The sequence below is a fragment of the Macrobrachium nipponense genome, chromosome 2 (genome assembly GCF_015104395.2).
Source record: "Macrobrachium nipponense isolate FS-2020 chromosome 2, ASM1510439v2, whole genome shotgun sequence".
Lineage (NCBI taxonomy): Eukaryota > Metazoa > Arthropoda > Malacostraca > Decapoda > Palaemonidae > Macrobrachium > Macrobrachium nipponense.
Window position 1 is genome coordinate 102,294,880 of NC_087201.1, and position 22,610 is coordinate 102,317,489.

General features: G+C 39.1%; 1 protein-coding gene across 6 annotated transcripts in view; it reads right to left on the reverse strand.

The window, feature by feature from the left end:
• Positions 1-13,038: 13,038 nt before the first annotated feature.
• The window catches only part of LOC135220857 (large proline-rich protein BAG6-like), a 289,694-nt gene continuing 280,122 nt past the window's right edge, over positions 13,039-22,610 (reverse strand). For all 6 annotated transcript variants that reach the window (XM_064258425.1, XM_064258423.1, XM_064258427.1 and 3 more), the window contains one exon: positions 13,039-14,110. In XM_064258425.1, coding sequence (XP_064114495.1) covers positions 13,911-14,110 — 200 coding nt within the window. In that variant the 3' untranslated portion in view covers positions 13,039-13,910. The remainder of the gene's footprint in view (positions 14,111-22,610) is intronic.

Here is a 22,610-nt window from a genome sequence, read left to right on the forward strand (position 1 = left end):
TGCTTGTCAGAGACGTGGGAAAATGAGGCGGATGTTACATTTTCACTGTTGCAGTTTTAAACGTTGCTCTTTGAGCTTACAAGTGTGCTGTCTTTTCCTAAAAGGTGGGTTCTGAGACGATGTTTAAATGCAACTGGTGATGGGTGCTGATCGTACGCTCCCATTTGACTTGTGCAACGAAAAAAGTGCCCCAACCTAGCCTGATTTAGTCTGCAATTTGAGTATACGTCATGCCAAGTTTTTATTTTGCCATTTTCAGCAAGTTAGATAAAGGATAGGGCATTGTACTTTTCTTCACTTTCATTTCTCTAGCGGTTTTATTCATGTCTTGAAAGATTTTGTCTTGCATTTACAGGTTTAGTCACGTAAGTATTTCTTTATGATTTTCTACCTGTTGGCATTCGAGAATAAAACGGATCAAACTATCTATCAACAAGCCGAATGAAATGGCTTGTAATTTTCCAGCCCTTCTCTTCAAATATCCTTGGTTGTCGAAGTGATCAAAAGATTTTTAAGTACTTTTGGACAGCAGTTGCGCGGCAAGTTTAACTTTCATTCGTTGCATTCCTATAATAACAATAATATGTTTTTCAGAAAGTCTATAAGCTGTAAGAAGGTCACTTCATTCCTCTTTATTAGCTCTCTAACTGGACCATTGTGAGCGTATGTACCACATACAGTTGCCTTAAAGTGTTCCTTTACCCCATCCCCTTATGTTTCATGAAAATGGTCTGGTAACGCAGCAGTGAAGCCTGTTTGTCTTGTAACGACGGATGTGAATGGTCGAGATATTGATGCCAATGCTCATATTTTCTAATCATTACTGTAGACAATGTGTTAAGGATATTAATGATATAAGTTGTTAAACATATAGAAAAATCGTTTAATAACAGAATAATAGAAATAGCAATGGTGAAAATCATATTCAGTGCTTACTAACCATAATCGTCAACCTTTGTTCCATTCAGGTGTGGCTGCTGCAGGCATTTGCTAGGATCATACTTTTGTCCATGGTAGATCATTATTTAGTGTCAATTTCACACCCTCACAAATATTGCTGTGTCTTCGTGGACGGCGGCACAGCGATATTAGTGAGGTTGTGAAGAAAGTTATTGAAGTCAAACTAACTGTTACAAATATCTCGTTCAATATTTAAAATTTCCCTCCACATGTGACCTAACAAAACATCAAGAAAAAATCATCAATTGCATTTTCATTTTTATGAAAGTAAACTCCACGATGATCATTCCCAGAATAGTGAGGTTCAAATGAGTTCATGACAACTATGATGGCAGTTCGAGAATTTATCGGTTGTCAAAGACCCACTTTACAATGGAATTACAATGGAATTACCCTGTGTAATGTAATTAAGTGCTTTGTAAGGTATTTCACTTTTAATACTGAATATTTATATGTATACAATTAGCAATTTGACCTTGCAACCAGATGCACCTTAAATGGGTAGATACATAGAAATAAGAACTGGATTGAATTGCTTTTGCTTTCAGTATTCATCAGGTTTTTATTTTATTTCTTTACATTTAACTTAAATGGCTAAATTTTTCCCCTCATTTGAGCTGGCCCTTGATCATAATCATTGCTAAAAAGTAAAACAACCAAGCTTTTTGTAAATATATAATTATGAGTTTTCTTTATTAAAATCAGCTGGTTTCTTCAAAGAATTTATAGCACCTATCTAAAAACTATGAAGTAATACACAATTGCCATGTTCAGTGTTTTTCACAACCATAATTTCGTATAAGCCTTTGTTATAGGACTCAAGTATTACAGATTAATTGAAGCTATATGTACTTTTTTTTTTGTCAAATTTCCATTCTTGTAAAACTAGAAAGAAAAATTAAAGTCTACCAGAATGTAAATAACTACTACTAGAGGCAGCATTGAAGCCTCCATGAATGTAGATCACTACTTACTGGAGGCAGCATTGAAGTCTCCAATAGGTGACTTTAATGCTTCGCTCCATTAAGTAGTGTTCTGTGACCTGGAGACTTTAATGCTGCCTCCAGTAAGTAGTTATCTACATCCCTGGGGACTCCAATGCTGCCTCCAGTAAGTAGTGATCTGTGACCTGGAGACTCCAATGCTGCCTCCAGTAAGTAGTGATTGTAACCTGAGACTCCAATGCCTGCCCATCCAGTAAGTAGTTATCTGTGACCTGAGACTCCAATCTGCTGCCTCCATTAAGTAGTAGTGATCTGTGGACCTGGAGACTCCAATGCTGCCTCCAGTAAGTAGTGATCTGTGACCTGGATACTCCAATGCTGCCTCCATAAGTAGTATCTGTGACCTGGAGCCTCCAATGATAAGCCTCCAGTAGTTAGTGATCTGTGACCTGGAGACTCAATGCTGCCTCCAGTAAGTAGTTATCTACATCCCTGGGACTCCAATGCTGCCTCCAGTAAGTAGTGATCTGTGACCGGGGACCAATGCTGCCTTCCAGTAAGTAGTTATCTACATCCCTGGGGACAATGCTGCCTCCAGTAAAGTAGTGATCTGTGCCCCTGGGGGACTCCAATGCTGCCTCCATAATATAATCTGGACCTGGAGCTCCAAGCTGCCTCCAGTAAGTAGTGATCTGTGACCTGGAGACTCAATGCTGCCTCCAGTAAGTAGTTACTACATCCCTGGGGACTCCAAGGGGAGCCTCCAGTAAGTAGTGATCTGTGACTGGGACTCCAATGCTGCCTCCAGTAAATAGTATCTACATCCTTGGGGACTCCAATGCTGCCCTCCAGTTAAGAGTGATCTGACCTGGAGAACTCCAATGCTGCCTCCAGTAAATAGTTATCTACATCCTGGGGACTCCCAATTGCGGCCTCAGTAAGTAGTGTCTGTGACTGGGGAACTCCAATTGTACTCCAGAAGTAGTGATCTGTGACCTGGAGATCCCAAGCTGCCTCCATAAATAGTTATCTATCCATCCCGGGGACTCCAATGCTGCCTCCAGTAAGTAGTGATCTGAACCTGGAGACTCCAATGCTGCCTCCAGAAGTAGTGATCTGTGAACCTGGAGACTTCAATGCTGCTCCCCAGTAAGTATTGATCTGTGACCTGGAGACTTCAATGCTGCCTCCAGTAAGTAGTATCGTGACCTGGAGACTCCAATGCTGCTCCAGTAAGTAGTGATCTGTGACCTGGAGACTTCAATGCTGCTCCAGTAAGTAGTATCTACCTCCCCTGGAGTCTCCAATGCTGCCTCCATTTAAGTAGTGATCTGTGACCTGGAGGACTCCAATGCTGCCGCAGTAAGTAGTGATCTGTACCGGGAGACTCAATGCGCCTCCAGTACTAAGGGGTTAGTATTAATCCCTGAGACTCCAAATGTTGCCTCCAGTATTAGTGATCTGTGACCTGGAGACTTCAATGCTGCCTCCAGAATAAGTTTTTTTATCTACATCCCGGGGACTCCAATGCTGTCTCCAGTAAGTAGTGATTGTGAATGGGAGCAATGCATGCCTCCAGTAAAGTAGTTGATCTGTGGACTGGATACTCCAATGCTGCTCCAGTAAAGTAGTTGATCCCTTGTGACCTGGAGACTTTAATGCTGCCTCCAGTAAGTAGTTATCTACAACCTGAAGAACTCCACTGCCATCCAGTAAGTAGTGATCTGTGACCTGAGATCCAATGCACGACCTCCAAGTAAGTAAGTGATCTGCCTGACCTGGAGACTCCCAATGCTACCTCCAGTAAGTAGTGATCTGTCCGACAATGAAAGGATCCAATGCTGCCCTCCAGTAAGTAGTGATCTGTGACCCCCCTGGAGACTCCCATGCTGCCTCCAGTAAGTATTGACGTGACCTGGAGACTCAATGCTGCCTCCAGTAAGTAGTGACTGATGACCTGTTAGACTCCAAATGCTGCCCCTTCCAGAAGTATGATCCTGTGACCTGGAGACTCCATGCTGCCTCCAGTAAAGTAGTGATCTGTGGACCTGGAGACTCCAATGCTGCCTCCCGTAAGTAGTACTGTGCCTGGGGACTCAATGCTGCCTCCAGTAAAGTAGATCTGTTGACCTGGAACTCCAATGCTGCCTCCAGGTAAATAGTTATCTTACATCCCTGGGGCCGGGGACTCCAATGCTGCCCTCCAGTAAGTCGTGATCTGTGACCTGGGGACTCATCCCTGACAAGCCTCCATAAGTAGTTAAGTTATCTAAGTGACCTGGGAGACTCCAATGCTGCCTCCATAAGTATGATCTGTGACCTGGAGACTTCATTGCTGACCTCCAGGAAGTAGTTACTAATTCCTGGGGGACCTCCAATGCTGATCCAGTAAGTAAGTGATCTGTGACCTGAGACTCCAATGCTGCTCCAGTAAATAGTTTATCTACTCCCGGGGAACCAATGCAGGCCTCCATAAGTAGTGATCTGGACCTGGGGGCTCCAATGCTACCTCCGTAGTAGTATCTGTGACCTGGAGGAACTCCCATGCTGCCTCCAGTCCCAAATAGTGATTACATCCCTGGGGACTCCAATGCTGCCTCCAGTAAGTAGTGATCTGTAACCTGGAGACTCCAATGCTGCCTCCAGTAATAGTGATCTGTGACCTGGATAACTTCAATGCTGCCTCCAGTAATAGTTATCTACATCCCTGGAGACTCCAATGCTGCCTCCATTAAGTAGTGATCTGTGACCTGGAGACTCCAATGCTGCCTCCGTAAGTAGTGATCTGGGACCTGGACTTCAATGCTGCCTCCAGGTAATTAGTGACAATCCCTGGGAGACTCCAATGTTGCTCCAGAAGTAGTGATCTGTGACCTGGAGACTTCAATGCTGCCTCCGTAAATATTATCACATCCCTGAACTCCAATCTGTCTCCCTAAAAGTTTAGTGATCGTGAACCTGGAGACTCCAATTGCTGCCTCCAGTAAAGTATGTTGTTTGACTGGAGACTTCAATGCTGCCCTCCAGTAAGTAGTGATCTGTGACCTGGAGGACTCCAATGCTGTCTCCCAGTAGAGTAGTTTATCTACATCCTGTAGCAGTGATCTATATTCCTCGAGACTTCAATGCTTCTCTCCAGTAAGTAATTATCTATATTCATGGAGACTTCAATGCTACTCCCTAGTAAGTGGTTATCCATATTTCTGCATATCTTCCTCTTTCCGCTGATACATTGTTTTGTAAACTGGCCCACCTCAAAGTTTACCCAACTTGATTAGCTGCATATTTATAGATTTATATATAAGGGTTAAGTAGTTGTCCATATTTCTGGAGACTTCAATGCTCCTTGCTCTTCAGTAAGTAGTTATCTATATACCTGGAAACTTCAAAGTAGAACAGTGTTTAGTCTCTATTAAAACACATCAAATATATTGTGGCTTCAGATTAAATCATAAAGGACATAGAACCCTAGACTAAGTTAATGAGTCATTCGATGAATGTCCTGCTCAAGATGTAGGCCTAGGCCAAGGTCAGAAGAATCTAGCCTTTAAACGTTGACCTGCTTAAGATGTTCATGATTGACAGGAAAAGCACCAAAAGAAGGAACAAAAAGTTTGTGCATCTTGTTGCTTTACTTTCAAAAACACTTTCATCTCAATTATATCCTGAGCTGTCAGAAAACTTTATCTGCATCTTATAAACATATATAATAGGTTGTGACGGATTTCATTGCTTCGAAAGGAAAATTAAGCTTGGTGAAATGCCAGTCAAATCAAATTTACTCAGAAAATTAAATAACAGGTTAATAATTTGTAGAAGCCTTTTGGCTACCACGTTAAGGGCAACACTAAATTCTGTTAGACCAAAGTACTGCTGCTTTCTAATTATGAGGAGAATGAATGAGTTAGGTGCTATGACCAAACCAAAACCCCGTCCCAAAAAAATCAAGAACAAGAAACAAGATATTACAATATCAAGGGTTGACCTTTAAGCAAAGGCGAACAGAACTTATTAGACTGCAGTTCCAGAGCTTTGTAAAAGAGGTGAAAAAATGTTCATGTGACCGTTGAAATTTTAGGAATACTGATTTTTCCACACCACATCTCGTGAGGAGTGGCCTGGGAGGTTGCAGGGCTACCTGACGATGGAGGGAGGGTGGGACTGGAGGATAGGTAAGGGACGGGGGGTGGGAGGGGGGCTGGAGAATTAGTGTTGGGGGGTGGGGGAGCCGTTGGTTGAACGGACTCATTTAATTTGATCCTAACGATAAGGAAAGCAAAAATCGACACTGATGCTCTAATCAGGGAAGGGTCAGGATAATACAAAGCTGCAATTACTGGAATCAGGAACAATGCTTGTTAAACATGAAAAAGAATGAATAATAATTATGGAGGATGTAGCCAAATGAACTACGTGTTCCCTTCAAGATTAGTTTGGTGCTCATTTTCACACACACAAAACTAATCAAATTCAGTTTCAATTAAAATTTTATTAAAAAGAAAAATAAAATTAATGGACAAGGACGCAAAAGTAGCAAAATGTATCTTGAATTCATTGAACTGACAAATCCACAGGATCATAAATAGTAGACAAATTCGAGACTGAAGCACAAGAAACCCAGTCACGAATCCCACTAGACGAAAGGCTGAAATGAAAACTCATATCGACTGCAAACTATTCCTTTTTATCCACTCTTGGGTTGGTATATGAGGATCATCAGGGTGGTTAAGGTGTGTTGTTACTCGGATGACCAGAGTTAAATACTGGCCAGAGAAATTTCCATCTAGGCTACTCTGGTGAGAAGTGGCTCGAATAAAGAACAAGCATGAGTGACAACACACTAGATACATTAGTTCCTTTATACATCTGGTGGTCTATAATTTTCCCCCAAAGCCTTCCATATCGTAACCTGTCTATGGCTATCATAGTTGCCTTTATGAAATTATATTTATAGGTCTTGGTAGTTGCGGTTTATAACTTCATTACTTTATAAATAGATGGATTGTGTAAATCCAAAGCGTATTTCCATTCAAATAACGTTCTGAACAAAAGTAGGATCCCAGCAAGCGCCTGCACAGCCACACCTGAATGGAACAAAGGTTGACGATTATGGTTAATAAGGACTGAATATGAATTTTACCATTGCTATTCTTATTGCTCTGTTACTATACTATTTTTCTATTTGTTTAACATCGACTCAGTTCACTGGTAAGGTGAACTATTATTCGTATATCATCAACATATTGTCTACAGTAGTGATTAGAAAATATGAACTTGGCATCAATAGCTCGACCATTCACATCCGTCGTTACAAGACGCACAGGCTTCATTGCTGTGTTACCAGACCATTATCATGAAACAGAAGGGGACGGGGTATAGGAACACTTTGAGGCAACTGTACCATCCGGCAATATGAATCCATGGTCAAGAGAATTAATTATTTCTAAAAAGCTTAACTTGATGTTGATGTAGAGCATCCGCAAACACGTATAAAGGCGAGGTTGAGTTGACGTCACGCTCTCGACAGAAGCTTATTTTGGGTCAGCGCTGACAAGACCTCCTATACTCTTTGGACCTTGAGTTGAACAATATTAACAAAATAGTAAATGAAAGAACAAAGCTTTTCACAATCAAACTTAGCCCAAATGATTAATAAAATCATTCGTCATTGCGGTGATGAGAGAGAGAGAGAGAGAGAACGGCTCTGCTTACCATTGACTTATTAGCTGATCTGGATGATTATTCTCCCATTTCTTTCACTTACACTCGATCTGCCCAAATCACTTTTATTTGTGTTACGGTAAAAAAACAATCTAGTGATAATTGCTTTTTACGATATTTTTACTACTGTAAAAGTAACTCAGCTCTGTAACAAACAAACTGGCACCACTTTCAGCTTCTGCCTCATGCCTTCGATTGTTTGTTTAAACGGCTTCCTTGTAAAGTTATTTTATTTCTCTTTCCTTTTCTTGCATTTTGAATTAATACTTATCTTTTTGTAAAATCCCCATGTTTGTTTTAAAAGTCTGCCGTTTGCCAACAGTAAGTTGATGTATTGTGGCATAATTAATCTATTTCGTGCAATTAAGAACCAAGTAAACACGTTGATTACTCTCTCTCTCTCAGACACACACACACTCTATCGATTCCTTTAATTATCTTTGTGCCTAAGGCGAATAAAATGTATTTTGTTATCATCCTTTGCATACTGCAATCAACTCGGTTTGCTCAAGAGGGTTCCCGTCTCCTCCCCCTCCATCTCCCAGCCGGCCGGCGCCATTTTTACCAAACAGTTTGTGTAAATCGTACACAGAAAAAATAAAATTTAGAAAATTTTACTTTATATAACGTACTGTTTCATTACTTTACACTCTTGATTTAACTTTTGAACACATTAATAATAGAAAAAAAGTGTGAAAAGGGAGACTTTTTGGGTTGGCTGGAACGAATTATCCTGATTCCCTTTATTTCTTATGGGGATATTTATTTCATATTTCGAACAAATCGTACTTTGAACAGCCTTCTGGAACGGATTAAGTTCGAAATAGAGGTACCTTATGTACATACTGATATAGTACTATTATATGTATATAATATATATATATATATATATTATATATATATATATATATGTGTGTGTGTGTGTGTGTGTGTGTGTGTATACGAAATGGGACAACTCATAACCGCCATCTCATCGCCAGCCAACTCATCTCCGGCCCAACTTATCCCCGGCCCAACTTATCTCCGGCCCAGCTCATCTCCAGCCCAACTTATACCCGGCCCAACTCATCACCGGTCCAACACACACTGCAAGGCAGTGTAAATAAAAACGAAACAACAGTTACTCAACTACCAATCCTACTATTTGTAAACAAAGATACCGAACTATGAAATCAAAGTTTGTCAACAAAAACGTTAGTAATTTTTAACCTTTCAACGCATGACGACAATTACTCAATTACCAATTACAAACAAAAGTACCCAAGTATGAAATCAGATGTTTGTCAACAAAAACGTTAGTAATTATTAACCTTTCGATATATCACTTTCAGTTTTACATTCTTTCAGTAAACCCATTACAATGGAGACAATTTTAAGTCAGAGAGGCAAAGCGAAATTTTCTCATGATGGCTATTTGTTCATTTTCGACAAATTCAGCAAAACGGACAGACAGCAATTTGATGTTCTGGAAATGTGATCAGCTCGGCAGGTGTAAAGCGAGAATACACACAAGATTTGGAAACGTAGTTAAAGTCTTGAATACTCACACCCATGACTCTTCACCGATAAAAGTAGAAGTAGAAAGGACAACTACAAAAATTAAAACCAGAGCTGAAGAGACGATGGAAAACCCAAGTGTAGTGATTAATGAAGTTTTATGTAATGTTCCCCAAGCGGTGCAAGGATCACTCCCGAATTCGTCGGTTCTAAAGAAAACTATTCGTCGGAAATGGAATCAGATTAGTGCCTCTCCGCCAAATCCAGTTGACCTAAATCATTTAGCAATCCCTGATGAATATTCGACCTACGAAACAGAGCCAAACCAGTAGGAAGATTTTTGATTAAAAGACAGTGGTCCCAGTGAAGATATAATTTTGCTATTTGGAAGAAGTTGGTTGCAACATTTGGTATCAGCAGAAGTTTGGTATGTAGACGGAACGTTTAAGATTGCTCCCACGCTATTTTCTTAGGTGTATATTGTAATGGCTCAAAAAATCAGAGGTGTCATTCCAGTGCTTTATGCTCTATTACCTAACAAACGGAAAGTTACATATTCAAGGCTATTTAAAATGATAAAAGAATGTCAACCAACAGTAAGCCCGAAATCGGTTGTACGTGATTTTGAAATTGCAGCATTTTTGGCAGTTAAGGAAAATTTTCCACAAGTCGAACTAAAAGGGTGCTTCTTTCACCTTAGCCAAAACATGAACACATTGCGGCTTTGGGTCTAAGTTCTCGCTATAATAACGATAGCCAGTTTTCTTTACAAGTAAAGATGATACTGGCGCTTGCATTTGTACCTGTCAATCATATTGATTCATATATTGATGTCTTAGCTGATGAATTATCCCCAGAGCATGTGCCAATCTTGAACTGGCTTGAAGACAATTATATAGGTCGGTTAAACAGACGTGGAAATAGCAGACGTGCACCACTCTTTCCATTGGAAATGTGGAATTTGTATTTTCGAACTTTGAATCATGAAGATAAAACAAACCACCATGCAGAAGGAGCGAACAGAAGATTACAAATGGAATTAGGAATGGAACATCCTACACTCTGGAAATTCATAAATGCACTTAAAAAAGTTCAGAAAGGTAGAGATTTTTATTTGGAATCACTTATAGCAGGCAGTTCACCACCCGCCAAATTAAAAAAGTACAGGGATACTGATTCCCGCATTCTTAGAATTGTCCAAAATTTTAATGAAAGGACTCCCATTGAATATTTAAGAGGCATTTCTCATAACATAAAATCATTTTTTTTCTATATTTTCATGGATTTTTTTGTCTTTAATTATATGGTGTTAATTTATTTTTCGTGTCATACTTGATTCTGAATAAAGGTGTTTTTAATATTTACTGAATTTCATTAATCACTGCCGGGAATGAGTTGGGCCGGGGATGAGTAGGCGGTGATGAGATGTACCCCATTCTATATATATATATATATAGATATATATATAATATATATATATATATATATCTATATATATATATATATATATATATATATATATTATATATATAGATAATATATATAATATATATATATATATTATATATATTATATTATAATGATATAATATATATATATATTTTATATATATATATTTTTATACGTATATATATTATATTATATATATATATATATATATATATATATATATATACACACTATAAGCAATCCCTGGCTTACGACAGGGATCCATTCTTGATACGTGTTGCAAGCCAAAAATTGTCAACAATCCTAAGAAAACCTAACATTGAATGCTTTGGGTATATTAAAAACTATGTACACAGCACTTTTCATAAAATATATCTTTAAATATTAATTATCCTGCATTTTTGTTTTCATATTTCTTCAATCATATCAGCGTCGTAATCCTGGAAATTATTTCTGATGAATAGTATATTGACACTTTTTTACTGTTCCAAGATTATATTGCTATTCTCATAGACTGACTGGCTAATTGGCAATTTATATTTTGCTGATCTTATTCCCCAATGTGTGTTCATGCAAATAAAACTATACTGTATTCAGTTATCAAGTGCTGTGCTTCATCTAAAGTATTCTCGTTTGGAGTTAATTTCACAATCTAGGGATTGAATATCTGAGCAGAACTATCTAGACCTGTACTCATCTACTTGCTATTCTTTTTTGAATATTGAAAGAACAACTTTTGTATTCTTTACTGTGATAATCGGTTTTCTTCTTCCTTGCTATGGGAATAAGAATATAAGATTTATGCCAAAGGCTCAGTGCTGGGACCTATGAGATTATTCAATGGTGAAAGGGCAACTGAGAATAAAGAGGTATTAAAGATGTAACAAGAGAAAAAACTTGTAGTTGCACAACAAAAAGAAGACTGTAAGGAAAGGACCCAAAGTAAGACGTAAGAAAGACGTTATGAATGGATGGACAGATAGAATATAGAATATAGGCCAAAGGCCAAGCACTGGGTCCTGTGAAGTCATTCACTAATGAAATGGAAATTGACAGTAAAAAGGTTTGAAAGGTGTAGCAGGAAGAAAACCTCACAATTGCAATATGAATAAGCTGTTAGAAGAGGGTGAAAAGCAACACAAAAGAAAGAGTATAAATGCATGTAAGTAAAAGGAATGAAAGGAATTGCAGCTAAGGCTGAAGGAATGATGCAAAAAGCCTAAGTAATACCTCCAGTGTACTGCATATGACGGAGGTACAGTAAAAGGAATGAATGGGGTTGCAGCTAGAGGCCAAAGGGACACTGCAAAGATCCAAAAGTAATGACTACAGCTCACCACAGTGTACACCAGTACAAATACTCTCAGGTTGTAAGGGGAGGTTATTAGGGACACACATTCCACTCTTGCACATGAAATTGAACATAACAGTATAGCCAAAGCACTCTAATGAGGATAGGGTACCTAGTAAAGACCTGATACTCACTCTACTTACTTCATCTAAAGTATTCTCGTTTGGAGTTAATTTCACAATCTAGGGATTGAATATCTGAGCAGAACTATCTAGACCTGTACTCATCTACTTGCTATTCTTTTTGAATATTGAAAGAACAACTTTTGTATTCTTTACTGTGATAATCGGTTTTCTTCTTCCTTGCTATGGGAATAAGAATATAAGATTTATGCCAAAGGCTCAGTGCTGGACCTATGAGATTATTCAATGGTGAAAGGGCAACTGAGAATAAAGAGGTATTAAAGATGTAACAAGAGAAAAAACTTGTCGTTGCACAACAAAAAGAAGACTGTTAAGGAAAGGACCCAAAGTAAGACGTAAGAAAGACGTTATGAATGGATGGACAGATAGAATATAGAATATAGGCCAAAGGCCAAGCACTGGGTCCTGGTGAAGCCTCATTCACTAATGAAATGGAAATTGACAGTTTAAAAGGTTTGAAAGGTGTAGTACAGGAAGAAAACCTCACAATTGCAATATGAATAAGCTGTTAGAAGAGGGTGAAAAGCAACAAAACAAAAGAAAGAGTATAATAAAGCATGTAAGTAAAAGGAATGAAAGGAATTGCAGCTAAGGCTGAAGGAATGATGCAAAGAAAAAGGCCTAAGTAATACCTCCAGTGTACTGCATATGACGGAGGTAAACAGTAAAAAAGGAATGAATGGGGTTGCAGCTAGAGGCCCAAAGGGACACTGCAAAGATCCAAAAGTAATGACTACAGCTCACCACAGTGTACACCAGTACAAATACTCTCAGGTTGTAAGGGGAGGTTATTAGGGACACACATTCCACTCTTGCACATGAAATTGAACATAACAGTATATCCAAAGCACTCTAATGAGGATAGGGGTACCTAGTAAAGACCTGATACTCACTCTACTTACCAAACTACTATCACAGGTCTAAAGGTGTCTAAAGGACTTATAGGGAAGTTAAAAAGGTATTCAAAACTACATTTTATGTTTAGTCCTTTATTATATGAATACAATATTGTGCCAGCACACCATCAGAATACATTCCAAAGTAATAACAGTAATATTGACAATATTTCTTTCAACAAGGAACCTCAAGAACATACAAAAAATATATTGTCCTTTAAATTCCTTTTATGCATAATGATAAATAACATGCAAAAGAAAATGCTCAAATTTTAAGTATTCTAATGCCCCTAGGACATAAAATCAATATTTAGTTAATACTTTTAACTAATAGTAAATACATCACTTTCATACATGCTGGATTAACAGCTTTTTTTCTTTCATTACTGACTACATGGCAACTGCATAGCCTGGCCTCCTTCACAAAATACTTCTTTGCAAACTTATGCATGTGCAACTTCTGAGAATCAGAGCAGTTATGTTATGAGTCACTGGCCTACCACGGAGCAGGTAGTTTCAGTGGCACTACCAAGTGTCCATGATTCTTTTTTTTTTTCTTTAAGCACCAGGATGGTTTGATTTCCATCTATAAATATTTTTTAATAATTCTATAAACATAATACTATCAAAAGGTATCCTAGTCCAGTCTCCACTACTGCAAGCAGACAAAAAATACAGTAATTCACTTTGAGATGACAAGCAACTGAGACTAATAGCAACAAGCACCCTCATCCGAGAGTGGTTAACTATCTGTACAATACTTGCAGTTTTCTTAAAAACTCAGTCTTGGTAACAGAATCACAGTTCAAAGTCCACTATCACGTCAGGCAATTGGGACAAAACAATGACATGTAGACCCAAGCATCTAACGGCTTCTACTTTTCTCTTTCACACCAAGCAGATAATCAAAATAGTCTTGACATTATAAACAACCAATGGCTCCAACCCTTTACTTTTCCTGGCGAATATTCTTCTCACTCTTTGGAAACTTTTCTGGCTTGAAATCCTTGTTTTGATCCAATTTTTCTCGAAGAGAATTACGAATATGGTCAGCGAATGATTCTCCAAGCTGATTAGCAGCCTCACCAGTAACACTATCCATCACCAAACAATTAACGCCAGCCCCACGCATGCTTTGACGGAGAGTATCTGGAACAAAGGAATTCAGAAAGCGGCTATGTTAACCATTAAAATAAATCACTTATAATTATCACAACACCTTTTATGACAGCTTGGCACTTTGTCTGTATCATTATTTAGGTCATCCTTTCTAAACATGATGTTTAACATGAATTATGCTAAAAGCATTCCATAGCCTTGGTTCTGGCTTTTCAGTTTTATTGTAAACACATCAAGTACTGGTAATCATAAGGTAAAACCTGTAATAAGGCATTACCTGATTTTTTATTTTGAACATAAATAATGCATATTCAATCTGTGTGTATTCCAAAGCTGTCATGTACGCAGTAAAAAAAAACCATAACCTAAAAATATTTTAAAAGTATTCCAGATATGGAGTTCTACAGTCTGCAAATATGCTAGATTTGCAAAGGATTTACATATAGCACATGTTGACATAATTGTTTGTGCTTGCATTACAGCGATGTACATCATTTTCATAATCATGTTATCACAAATAACACTGACATTCTACCAGCTAATAATCTTAACTAATCTAAATATTCTAAAACCTGGCTCTAAATTTGGGCTGAAACTGATTGGAACCAATCCAAATCTCCAATAAAGGAAATTTGGATTCAATACATTAATTTACTAAGACGAATCTGACTAATAAGTTAAAGATCTATCACATTAATTTGTGAAAATTCAGAAATCACTTGTGCCTTTCAACTGTAATAAACAATTTGTGCATGCCCTCTCCAAATTGCATAAATTTTTTTGATATACTACTAGTTCAATCTGCAGTATTAATATACAGTTTTACAGATAAAATTAAGAAAATACTCAGTGAACTACTGAAAATAAACTTAGAATTAAGACATATTCCAATAAGGAACAATAATCTTGAAGGTCCCAGGAATTCTCTGGTAGATAATTTTGGTCCTATATAACATTTATGCATCAATGCCTACCTATGTTCTCTACAAAACTTACTTTAATACATTACAGCCTGTGCACTTTGGTAATCTAATTTGATTTATGCTATTCTTTCAAGTGTGGTGTAAACAAATCTTACATTTAAGGAAACCTAACTTGAAATAAGTACATTTACAATAAATCTCTATTGTTTATTGATCTCATTTACGAATGTTTGGTCTAAAGAACTGGCACTGTAACCATTAGGTTATTCAGTACCACATCTTGCATGTTGGCAATGCAGACATTGATAGGATAACAGGATTAAGAAATGCATAAGCTATGTAGTTTGAGTTATGCTGCAAATTTCATATTACGTAACTTCATTTATGTACATCTAATCAAATGTAGTAGGGTGTAAACTACATGTGAGTGTATGAAATAAATACATAGTACTGAACTTTAAAACAGCTGATGAATGAAAAAACAAAAATGACATTTTGTTGATGTAGAGGCTATACTGTACAAACACTATCCATTACTATTCTCTAGTCCAAAATGTTTCTCAGAAGAGTGGTTTATGTGTTTGCCTACCGATTCAGGAGTCCCAAATTCGATTCCCCAATCTGCTAAGGTGGAATCAGAGGAATTTGTTTCAGGTGATTAGAAATTAATTTCTTGATATAATGTGGTTCGGATCTCACAATAACCAGTTGCTAGGTAACCAATTGGTTCCTAGCCACCTACAAATATCTAATCCTTCAGGCCAGGCTTAGGAGAGCTCAGTGGTCTGGTTAAACTAACATATACTTAATCTACAGTCCAAAACTGCACTTTAATACAATATTTCATATATATTTTATAATAAAATATTCTATCTGTTATATTTTCTATTAATACTATGGTACGTTTCTGTAAAGGTATTGGTTTGTTTGAAGAAATGTAGTTTTGTTGTTGTTGTGTTTTTGGCGTTAGTATTTTTTTTTTCTGTTTTAGGTGTGACTGAATGAGGGTCAATCAACCTCTCCCCCTCTCTGGGTGTTTGGTGATCTTGTTTGGGGGACCTTGTGTTCTGTATTGCTCAAATAAGAGAGGTGGTGGCGCAGCATAAGCAGTGTCCTGTTTGTCGTAAAAGGTTAACCAAAAAGCAGTACTATCACCCTTTATTCATTTAGGAATCCAACCCATCAAGTGTCACAGATGAAGAGTTGGCCAGATTATAGGAATAAAAACTGTCAGTTGTCAGAAGTGGAAAATTGATATCTTTTTTAACTAGTTCTTTACTGTACAGATACGTATATGGAAAACAAAATAAGATAGGACTTCTAGGCCCTGATAAGAGGGAAAACCCTAATTAGTGGATTTGTTTATGGTTGTTTATAATTTGTTTAAAGTGGATTGAAGTTAATAAAGAAAGATTCAACATCCTTCTGTTTACATGCTGCAGGTAATATTTAATACCCCTAAAAGGTGCGATGGGTCGCGCATGACCCGAGGAGTGTTTAAAAAAAAAAAATGGTTTTTTTTCCATAAATCATCATCTATCTTGAACCTAGGTGTGACCAACCTGCAAGAGGCCAGCAGTCAACACACTACAATCATGTCAGAACCTGCGTCCACCTTGCCTTTGTCCTTCCCCCTTTTCTGAGAATTGCTCAGGTCGAGCTCGACCCCCAAGCACCTTTGATGTGTGGGGGTTCGAAAGACAAAGTTATTAAGTAGTGATTTCCTGTCTAACACTGTTGATACTGGTATAGTTTTGTATTGTTGGAACTGTGGATGGATGATGTGTGTACCATATGCATGCCATAGGTTGTGGCTGAGATACCTTATATTGCCATTTGGTTCAATTCCCTGTGAATGCCAATTTCACAGTTTTTGTGTTTTTTTGCAGTTTTCATCAATGGCCAGCAGACAGTATTCTCTGGGCATGGATGTCATCAACTTACTTCTAATGGAATTAGAAAGTGATGTTGATGATAATTTAAAGGTTGCTGACACCTCTATGGCAAACAACTCGAGTGTGTGAAAAAGGGTTGGAGGCGAAGCAAATGACTTTGAAATGACTACGACGGCGCAGAGGGGTGCCTTTTGTTGTGAGAGATTACATCAGCTTATGTCAATAAACCATCAACAAAATGTGTGTGAGAGAGAGAGAGAGAGAGAGAGAGAGAGAGAGAGAGAGAGAGAGAGAGAGAGAGAGAGAGAGAGAGAGAGAGAGAGAGAGTAACATATCTGGGGTTTATCTAATCTTATGACATGTTCTTACAGAAATCTTCCTAACTGCAATAATGGCTATACACCCCGCTATATTATTTAAAAAAAAAAAAAAAAAGAGCAATAGGTTCACCATAGCAAATTAAATTTATACTTTTGTTAGTGCAAGTCAAGATAGTTCAGGTGGCAGATTTGGCAGTCAAAGTTGGTGTGGATTGTGGCCATTTTATTTACATACCTGAAAGGTGAGTTGGCATATCTCTGTATATTCTTGTTTTCTATAGAATTTGTGATGTGTTGGTATATTTCCATGCATACATATCATATTTTATAAGTTACAATGATTTTTATAAGAAATTTTCATTGTGAACCTCGGTCAAAAATTGACCTTTAGATTTTGTCCCTGATATAACAGTAAATTATATCTTAGTGCAGATTTTTTACATAATTCCGTTCTAGAATAATACGAGTTTATTCGGTAAAAAAAAATTAGCCACTTCCTATTTCATTGAGGAAAAAAAAAAAAAGTCAATAAAAGCAACCCTTTTTTTCTCTTTTCAGATTTTGACCTCTATGGGTCCAACACCTTTTCTGGCAGTCACATATTGTAAATAGTAGTTTTAGGAGGGATTCCCTAAATTTTTGTGTATATAGCTTATTTTATATTTTTTAAAAATATTTTTGTAAATAATTTTTTTGTATGTACTTATTTTTTAATATTTGTGTAATAAATATTTAATCTGTATATGGGTATGATTTATCTTTTCAGTAGTTTTTATCAATGCTTAAATTGATTTTAGAAAATAAAATGTAAAGCATTCTAGTAAAAATGATATTGTTAAGATACAATAAAGTTTTGTACATACTTACCTGGCAGATATATACTTAGCTATAGACTCGGTCGTCCCGACAGAATTTCAAAACTCGCGGCACACGCGACAGGTAGGTCAGGTGATCCACCATTCCCGCCGCTGGGTGGCGGGAACCGGAACCATTCGCGTTTTCTAAGCCAGATTTTCTCTTCCACCTGTCTCCTGAGGGGAGGTTGGGTGGGCCATTTATCGTATATATCTGCCAGGTAAGTATGTACAAAACTTTACTGTATCTTAACAATATCATTTTTGTACATGAAAACTTACCCAGCAGATATATACTTAGCTGATTGGCACCCTTGGTGGAGGGTAAGAGACAGCTAAACGTAACTATAATAAATATATTAAAAAACAGGGAAAAAACAACATATGTTTTCGGATATAAAATCCATGGTTCTTACCTGATTGGGCAGAAGACTTCATGATTACTGTCTATGAGTCTGCCTGCCTCAAGAGTTCCAGTGAGGTATGGACATATGACTGAACAACTCTTTGGATCGTGTCAATGGGGGCTAGCCCGCTTACGCGACAGAGCCTACTCTGGATCGTACCAATGGGGGCTGACCCACTTACATGGTAGAGCCTTTACCTTTGTCATATCAATGGGGACTAGCCCTCTTACATGACAGAGTTTTAAGTTTCTCTAAGTAAAACACAAGGAGCACTGAAGCCAATCCCGATCACCTGACCATATTAGTAATGTTATAATCTATGAATTGCAAGAGGGTCCCCTATTCCCTCTTACAATTGACCAATAAAAACAACCACCAATAACATAAAGAAAAAATTAACACTAAAGTAAGTTAAGAAGGATTAGCCTCAGCTCTTTCTCCCAGCACTGAATCCGCAGAAACGTTAAGTTCCCAGAGCGAAGCACTTTTCATAAGTAATTTTCACATCTCTTAAATAATTGGAGGCGAAAACAGAGTTGCATCTCCAATATGTTGACTCTATAAGAGCCTGAAGAGAACAAGTTTTGTGGAAGGCCATTGACGTAGCTATGGCTCTCACTTCATGTGCTCTTACTCTGAGAATCTTGAGGTGCTCTTGACTGCATGCAAGGTGAGCCTCTTTTATCACATCCTTTATGAAGAACGTTAGGGCGTTCTTCGAAATAGGTCTCTTAGGATCTTTAACAGAGCACCAGAGACTTTCTTCTGTACCTCCTAATAAGGCTTTTTGTTTCAGGTAGAACTTGAGGGCCCTGACGGGACACAAAGTCCTCTCCAGTTCTTTTCCCGTTAGGGAAGAAAGTCCTTTTACCTCGAAGTTCCTAGGCCATGGTTTTGAAGGATTTTCGTTCTTTGCTAAGAAGAGTGGTTTAAAGGAGCAAACCCCTGAATCCTTTCTAAAACCTACTCTTCCTTCCAAAGCCTGTAGCTCACTAACCCTCTTAGCTGTTGCTAGCGCGAAGAGAAATAAAGACACCCCCATTAAGTCTTTAAATGATGCTGTATGAGAAGGTACAAACTTTCCTGACATGAGGAACTTAAGGACTACATCCAAGTTCCAGCTAGGCCTTCTAATCCTCTGGTCTTTCGTGGTTTCAAAAGACCTTATAAGGTCATGAAGATCTTTATTATTAGTTAGATCTAGGCCTCTATGCCTAAAAACAGAGGCTAGCATGCTTCTGTAACCTTTCACTGTTGACACTGCTAGGTTACAATTCTTCTTCAAATAGAGAAGAAAATCAGCGATGTTAGCTACAGAGGTGCTGGAAGAGGATATTTTCTTAGTCTTACACCATCTTCTAAACACCTCTTCGACTGATAAACTTAAGAGGTGGAATGTCTCCTTGCTCTTGCGATAGCCTTCGCAACTTCGCGCGAAAAGCCTCTTGCTCTGATGAGTCCTTCGATAGTCTGAAGGCAGTCAGACTTAGCACGGGGAGGTTCTTGTGAAATCTGTCGAAGTGGGGCTGTTTGAGAAGATCGCTCCTTAGTGGAAGCGATCTGGGAAAATCCACTATCCACTCCAGTACCTCTGTGAACCAATCTAGAGCTGGCCAGAAGGAAGCGATTAGAGTCATTCTTGTTCCCTCTGAGCAGGCGAACTTCCTTAACACTTCCCCTACTATCTTGAAAGGGGGGAAGGCGTAAGTGTCTAAACCTGTCCAGTCTAGCAGAAAGCTGTCTATGGCTACTGCTTGAGGATCCGAGATTGGGGAGCAATAATTTTCTAGCCTGCAGTTCTTGTTGGTAGCGAACAGGTCTACGTTCGGTCTCCCCCACAATCGCCACAGTTGTTGGCAGACTTGAAGATTGAGGGTCCATTCCGTGGGTAGGACTTGGTCTTTTCTGCTTAAAAGATCCGCACGGACGTTTCTCTCTCCCTGCACAAACCTTGTGAGGAGAGAGATTTTCCTTTCTTGAGCCCATATCAGAAGATCCTTCGCTGACTCGTACAGGGAGAAGGAATGCGTCCCCCCGTTTCTTTATATATGCTAGGGCTGTTGTATTGTCCGAGTGAACTTGAATCACGAGACCTGAAACCTGCTCCTCGAAATGAACAAGAGCCAGATGAATGGCTGTTAATTCTTTCTTGTTTATGTGCCAGGACACCTGTTCTCCTTCCCAGGTGCCTGACACTTCTCTCGAACCTAATGTTGCTCCCCATCCCGAATCTGAAGCATCTGCAAATAACGCTAGGCGCGGGTTCTTTAAGTGAAGAGAGATCCCCTTGCTTAGCTTCTGTGGATCTAACCACCAGAGGAGATTCTCCTTGATTTTCTTCGATATTGGAAAAGTCTCTCCTAGTTCTTGAGACTTCCAATTCCATCTCTCCTTCAGGTAAAATTGAAGGGGTCTGAGGTGTAGCCTTCCTAAAGAAACTAACTGTTCTATCGAGGAGAGGGTCCCCAGTAGACTCATCCACTCCCTCGCAGAACAATGTTCTTTCTTTAGGAAGACTGTCACCTTTTCCAAGCAGCGTTCTCTCCTTTCTTGAGAAGGAGACGCTAGAAAATCCCAAGAATCCATCTGAATCCCCAGATAGACAATGCTTTGCTGGGGAGTCAGCATGGATTTCTCGAGATTGACTGAAAGTCCCAGGGACTTTGTCAAGTTTAGAGTTACGTAAAGGTCCTCCAGACATTGTTTCTTCGATTGGGCTCTTATTAGCCAATCGCCTAAATATAGTGAGATCCTGATGCCTTCCAGATGCAGCCAATGAGCTACGTTCTTCATGATGTCCGTGAAGACTTGAGGGGCTGTCGAAAGTCCGAAACACAAAGCTCGGAACTGAAAGACTTTTCCTTGAAACATGAATCTCAGGTATTTCTGAGATGCCGGATGAATTGGCACATGGAACTATGCATCCTGAAGGTCCAAGGACACCATCCAGTCCCCTGGACGAAGAGCAGACAGAACAGAGGAAGACGTCTCCATGGAGAATTTCTTTTTCATAACGAAGAAATTCAGAGCACTGACGTCTAGCACCGGTCTCCAACCCCCCGATGCTTTTGGGACCAGGAACAACCGATTGTAAAATCCTGGAGACTGGAGATCTTGTACCATCTCTACCGCTTCCTTCAAAATCATCTGTTCCACTGCCTGCCAAATCGCTAGCCTTCGGACCAGATCTGAGTATCTTGCAATCAACTCCCTTGGAGTTGTAGTCAAGGGAGGATTTTCCCTGAAGGGGATTAAATATCCTTTTCTTAGGATAGAGAGGGACCATGAGTCCGCTCCCTTCTGCGCCCAGACTTCGGCAAAATGAAGTAGTCTGGCGCCTACTTTTGTCTGGAGGACTCTCTGTTCAACTAGACTTCCCGAAGGACCTTCTGGATGCTCTACTCCTTCGCTCTGGTCTCCAACCTCTAGTAGGGGCTCTAGAAGTGGAGGCTCCCCGAAAGGGCTGAACAAAAGAGGGCTTCTCTTTCTTCTCAATAGGTACGGCAGGTCTGAACTTCTTAGCCGAATGTGTGAGGAGATCCTGGGTTGCTTTCTCTGTTAAGGATTTAGCTACCTCCTTAACCGTTTCCTGTGGGAATAGATGCGAGGAAAGTGGGGCGAATAAAAGAGAGCATCTCTGTAGAGGAGATACCGCCCTCGCGAGGAAAGAACTGAAGACCGATCTTTTCTTTAGTACTCCTGTTCCAAACAGAGAGGCAATTTCCACTGAGCCGTCCATAACCGCTCTATCTAGGCATGCCAAAACACTAGAGAGCTCTTCCATAGAGATAAAATCCGCGTCCTGGGCTCTCTTCGCTAAAGCCCCCAAGGCCCAGTCCATAAAGTTAAAGACTTCTAAAGTCTTGAAAAGGCCCTTGAGGAGATGGTCAAGCTCATACATGCCCCAAGTTGCCTTTGCCGAAAGAAGAGACCATCTTCTGGAGGCGTCGACCAATTAGGCAAAATCAGCGTCTGCTGACGACGGAAGACCCAATCCCATGGGCTCTTTGGTCTCGTACCACCTTCCGGGCTTCCCTGTTAATTTGGAAGGAGGGCATGAAAAAACTGTTTTACCAGCTTCCCTCTTTGCTTGTAGCCATTCAGCAAAGTTTTTTAAAGCCTTTTTCATAC